The sequence below is a fragment of the Cryptomeria japonica genome, chromosome 8 (assembly GCF_030272615.1).
Source record: "Cryptomeria japonica chromosome 8, Sugi_1.0, whole genome shotgun sequence".
NCBI lineage: Eukaryota > Viridiplantae > Streptophyta > Pinopsida > Cupressales > Cupressaceae > Cryptomeria > Cryptomeria japonica.
In genome coordinates, this window is record NC_081412.1 from 266,696,849 (window position 1) to 266,703,393 (window position 6,545).

Sequence of the window (6,545 nt, forward strand, 5' to 3'; positions counted from 1 at the left end):
TAGAAGTTTAAAATTAATTTCACATTTAGAAATATTAAATGGGGGGGATTCTTTTTCAAATTTTAAAAAGAATTCCCCCCCCTCTTCTTATTTTAATTAATATTTTAATCGTGAACTCTAATTAGGGTTGAGTCACCCCTTTTTTTTAACTCTATTTTAAAAACAATGTTATTAATTCATTTCACGTCTAAATTGCTAACCCTAACCCAAATATGGGCTAGGGTTGCATAACACATTTACTTCTATTACTTAAATGCTAACCCTAACCCGAAATTGGGTTAGGGTTGCATATTTCCATCAAACTTAATTCTTTCTTTCCCCCCCCCCCCTTTTTTTTTTGTATGTGTGTTTTGTGTGTGCAGTGATTTGATGGAGGCGACGACAGCCAAAACCATGGCAGCGGCCAAAGGATGGAGGGTGAAGGGGGACCGAGCTCACAGGGCAGGGAGGCTCCCCGGGCACCACTGTGAATACCCACAGCGGCGATCAGTGCCGCTCCATGTGGGCACCCACAGTGACGGCTGTGAACCGTCCACTGTGGTTACCCACAGTGGCAGCCCCATGCCGACCACTATGTGTAAACACAATGGCGGTCTGTGTTGACCACAGTGTTTACCCACAGTAGCGGCACCCCCCGCGTCGTCCACTATGCTTAAACACAGTGGCTCGGCCGTGTCGTCCGCTGTGTATAAACACAGTGACTCGGCCGTGTCGTCCATTGTGTATAAACACAATGGCTCGGCCCCTTGTGTCGTCCACTATGTATAAACACAGAGGCTCGGCCCCCGCCGAATCACGGTATACCCCTCAATAAAAAAAACAACCAGATTACAATGCAAGATTCTTTTTTTTTGAAGTTTTCCAGTTTGCCCAAAATGCATATGTTTTGATTTTTCTTTTTAATGCAGCGAGTAATTATATATATATATATGTGTGTGTGTGTGTGTGTGTGTGTGTCTTTCTAAGGTAAAAATATATATGGACTACAATAGTTTTAGCAAACTGTTTTCTATTAAAAGAAATAGGAGTAAATCTTTTATTTTGTTTCTACTTAGGGCATAATCTATTTCCATTTTCAGATTTATAACCTAAGCAAAATGACTGACAGAACCAAAAATAGAATAGAAACACAATACTTATCTTTCTCTTTCATTTCTTATCTACCTGTATTTCTAGATTTCTCTACTAAGTTTGAATCTGTATATTTTTATTTTATCACATAACAACAGACTTTCTAAAACTAACAAATTTAACTAATTGCATTTCTTTTCATTTTAAACTTCTAATAGTTAACTATAGGAAAATGTTATTTTACCTACCTTTATTTTTTGCATTTTTTTTTGGAGTAAATGACAGAAGTAAATAAATTTTACAGCAACTTTAAAATAGTCTAGAAAACACTTTAAAACATTATCAATTTGTACAGTGCCAAAACTATTATACTTCAAATGTCTATTTAACCCTTTTTGCATTTCGAATAAACAAATCACTAGGATTAAATATTTATTTTTATTTTACTAACTTTCCTACTTTTCTACTTCATAGTATTCCCATTTTACTTTCTGCATTTTTTTTTGAATAAATGACAGAGATAAATAAATGACAGGAGCATAATATAGTCTAAAAAAACACTTAGAAATATTTAAAAAAATGCAAAACTATTATTCCTCTAATATCCATTTAACCATCATTTGCAATATCAACTTAAAAAGATGCATTTCTTATAAGAATAATTTGAATACAACTTGTCAATTTTTACAATGGGTGAAATACCCAACTAGCCTCTCATTCCTAATAAATGAGGACTTAAATAAAATAAATACATTTCTTTTTTTTTAAAATAAATACAACATAAAAATCCTCTCTTACATTTCAGCAACTGAAATATAATATTATATCTCCTATTCTTTTTCTACAACTAAAATAGATTCAGCAAGAACATATCCAAGCTTTTCCTTCAATCCCTTCCCAAAGCAACCTGCAATACAAAATCTTAAGGCTGTGACCATGGAGAGCTCACCTCCCAGCCTAGGCATACTAGAAGCCAACCCCGAGCTTGGAGAACCAAGACCTAGATGGGTTACACTCAAACAATACAAAAACAAGCAAGGAAAAGCTCACAGCAAACAGATTCCCATCCCAAGGCTGAACTTCATCACATAATGTGATGTTTACATGGGTGGAAGTGGACCAAGTATCTTGAGGAGAACTACAAGATAGTAGATCACAAGCCAACTCATGGCAACCAAGAACACAACATAAGTCCATCTTAACCCAACATCCTTATGACCCCCAAGACATATATGCCATACTTTCTCCCCTTATGACCCTCGAATGCATAAACAAAACTATGCAGCAAGGGTCACATAAACAAACCCTTGAGATCACTCTCTTAAAGAGAGCCTCTCACTCTAAGGATGTCAAACACCTTCCACCCCCAAGACCATTCTACCCTCCCAAGGGTAAGATGGCCTTGGATACTCCCAAAACACAAGAAAATGCATAACCAAATGGAAGAAGAATCACATAAATATTTTCACAAATAAAATACAAGGAAAGGAACATCTACATTCAAGCACTCTTTTTAAAAACAAATTTTTAAAATACAAGAAAGAAATGAACCAACTTTGAATTTGCCAAGGGTTTACTGGGATAGCTTGGAGAAGAGCAGCCCAAATGCACAATTCTTTTCTTCAACACTTAGCCAAAATTCTATACTAAACTGGTTTCAAAACTACAAGATCTCATCTCCAAAGATTGAGAGTGGGTGATTAACTTCCTTAGTCTCAATCTCTTGCCTAAGAAGGCTTCTATCACTCCTTCCAACCTCTTGGTTAGAGTGAGAGGCTCCCATTGGTTGGTCTTCCCTAGGTCTTACACACTCCCTAACCAAGGTACCTCAAAAAGGGGAATGAAATGGGGAAGAGGAATGGCATATACCAAGAAGGTTATCCAACCAAGAATGGCTCTCCTAAAGATGAAATTCGGCCATCTTGGGAGAACCACTTTTTGGGGAGGTTAAACAAGTCCTAGGGGTTGGACACATGGCCAAATTTAACCTTCACCCATAGGTACCCCATGAGGCCCATAAAAAATGCTCCAAAACTTACTCTAGGAGTTGGTTTAACCCTTTGAAAGTCCACCTAAAGTTTACTTACGGGTCAACTCTGAGTTGACCCTCCTAATGGCTCACTATTCTAGATTTACTTGGGACCTTCAAGGATAATTTGGAAATAATTCATTGGTAAAAATAAATTTCACAAAAGGTGACATGACAATGCCAACTCAACATACAACATATGTGTCAAGTGACACTACAAAATGAACTTCACATCACAAATACACATGGCAATTGTCTCATGAATGATTTAAACAAATTAATAAATACAATTTAACACACATGCAAACATTTACATTTACGAATAAAATACGATACATATGGGGTGTTGTCTCTCCAAATAGACAACCCCTAGTTTTACAAACGTACATAGGTCTAAGCTTGATTCTCCATAATGTTTCCATGGTCACATGGATAATTTTCTTTCACATCTCAATTACACATTAGTACTTCCCAAATAGCCTCATATAATATTAAACACATAAATAAGAATAGAAATCAATCAATCTGCATACAATTAACATCATACAAATCAATTTACCATATATCAAAGCAAATCCACATAAGCAATTATCATAATCCTCATAAATTTAATCCATTCATAAGATATGCAATCATATTTCTAGCATCATAATAAAGTCCTGCAAATCAAATAAATGACGTACACCATCTCAATGTTATCCTATCCTAGAATCATATAAAATTCTATATCCATAATGCATAGAAATGAAGCATCAATATATCAGTGTTATCCAATCCTGGAATCATATAAAGTTCTATATCCATAATGCATAAAAATAAAGCATCCATAATAGTTCCAACATGAAAATCACTGAAATGCTAGGATGGGTCAGGGTAGGGCCTCACAAGAAGGAAGTGGAAGATGACAAGGGATTGCAGAGGTTCTATCAATTTCAGGATTTTCTCAACCAACATTAGAATGTTTATCCTTGATTTTCATGTTTACGAGATAATTATTAAAAAAATCCTCAAATACCAATCTTCAACAAATATTTTCTGGGCTTGACAATATCTATTTTTTTGTTTGTCGTGAAGATTGTTTTGCATCTTGTCAAAATGTTCTAGACTAAAAAATTTGCAGGCAGTTTGTGGAATTCTGTTTGTTTCGTGACACAAGTATTTGGCAATTTGTGGACTGCAAGTCCACAATAGAAACTTATGAGATAATAATTTCTACTTTAAAAATATAAATCTTAACTTTATAAAAATTAAGTTTATTTTGAAAATAAAAATAATAATATTTTTGAATGATTAAAAAAATTGAATAGTATTACCTAAAACAAGTACTAATAATTTTTTTTATGTATAAAAATGATAGAATCATCCATGTTGATACGAATGATATCACAAAACCATCAAATAACCACAATATTGAAGTTGAGATTATACCATTACTATGAACCATTATTTCATACATCTGCCATATAAACAACCTAAAAATTAATGAAAACCTGTTACTATACCAGAATTATCATCCCACGGTATGTATGATCTACTCACCACAATGTAACCCAATTTAGTTAGAGTGGGGTGCGAAATAACAATGGCTTCCCTTCAGCATCTAATATTGCTATCATTTTTCTTTAGACCCTCATCGCTCCTTGGGACAGGTCCACCATATGCACCTTCTTTAATGTATAACTAGAACAATAGATAGATAGGTACATTGAAGCCAACCTCCATTGATAAGGAAGATGCAGAGGGGGTATTCGGTAGATGATTTCGAAGTTATTGATAATTTTTTGGGTGCATCAAAAGATGAATTTTGAATTGATAATTTGGCATTCTCTTCTCCGAAAATGCACTAGGAGGTTGCTCGTGAGAAGAGCCAGAAGCGTCAGAAAGGAGTGTAGAAATGTTGGCAATCCATTTCATTCTTGCAGCACCTGATATAAAGAGATTATTGCAACTTTGAGGGATGTTCTTGCTACTAATAAGGTTTTTGAGGTTATGTAGAGGAACGTTCCATTTGAAGGGTTTTATAATATGAAGAGTCAATTTGTTAATCCACGCCCGCCCTTCAAGAATTTAAACAGGTTCCTCTAGAATCCACCGTGGACGATCATGTACTTAAAGGATAAGAATGATTGAAGTATAATGCAAAAGAGAAAGCATTCCTTAAAATAAAATAATAATAATAATAATTAGTATAATATGATTCTTCAAAGACAAAGATTGTCTAAGGAGGAAAGGTTAGGTTCTATTTAATTATGTTTAACATTTCGTTAGTAGAAATTAGCTCTATGTTATTGTAAGAGTTTTTATGGTTCTAGTAGTATAGCCATGTTTTGTAATGTTTCAAACACAATTTGTCATCACATCTCTAGTTTCTTTTTTAATATTATCCATTTTTATAAGAAGAGTTGATCCTACCCACACTTCTAAATTAATTATTAGGTTTGATTCCTCAAATATTATTCTAATTTAATAAACCAATATTTTAAAAAATTTGAGTTGTCCTAAATATTTATAGAGGCAATTTTAATTATTATTTAAATTTTATAATTTGGAAAGAATAGCATTATTTGATTTTTAAAAGATCAGTAAAATCAACATTTTGAAGTCATGAAGATACCTATTACATTTTGAATCAACATCTTGAATCACCACTTGATCTCCTCTACCTTTAAAATCAACATCTTAAATCATCAATTGATAAATAAATACAAATAAACTTTTTATTCTAAATAACACCCAATATATAATTAAATAAAATAATAACTATTAAAAATTCATACCCCTAATTATTTGATATAATTCCTTAATTTCATAAACTAATATAATTTTAAATCTTCATTATCTTTCTTTTATGACACTTATGAAATGATATGTCCATCAGGTTTAAAATTTTATTAAGTCCCTCATGGACAGATGAGTATAACTAAACCTTTTATTTATTTATTTGAAGTGAATAATTACTGAGAAAACTATACCTCAAATTACGAGTATAGTCAACCGAAGTGAGTTGGGTGTGCACTCTCTCCAAAGAGAATTTATTGGAGCAAATATAGCTAGCGCTGTAGAAACGCCGAGCAGAAGAATATGTTATCGTCTAACAGCGATTACAGCTTTGAGGTGCAATTCCAAGTCGAGAGCCAGGAATGTCATACACATATCGGAAGTTACGCTGCTGGAAATTTCCAAATACGGATATGCCGGGAGCCTCCTCCTCTAATGGAGGCGCGAAAGCCAAGCATGCCACCGACCCCTCCACATTGGTGCGAATCAAAAAATTATCCGACGGAAGAGACACGTTGACATCCCTATCAAAATGCAACGTGATCTGAGGCACCTTGATGCCTCCGGAATGAATGTAGAAGCACATATCAAAAATTCCGTACGGAGCAGCCAGACTGTAATTTTTGAATTGGAGGAGGAAAGTGTCTCTGACAGCACTGTAAAAGGG

General features: G+C 34.2%; 1 protein-coding gene across 1 annotated transcript in view; it reads right to left on the reverse strand.

The window, feature by feature from the left end:
- Positions 1-6,191: 6,191 nt before the first annotated feature.
- The window catches only part of LOC131066491 (aspartyl protease AED3-like), a 1,341-nt gene continuing 987 nt past the window's right edge, over positions 6,192-6,545 (reverse strand). Inside the window, exon 1 of the mRNA XM_059210320.1 lies at positions 6,192-6,545. This exon is cut by the window's right edge and continues 987 nt beyond it. Coding sequence (XP_059066303.1) covers positions 6,192-6,545 — 354 coding nt within the window.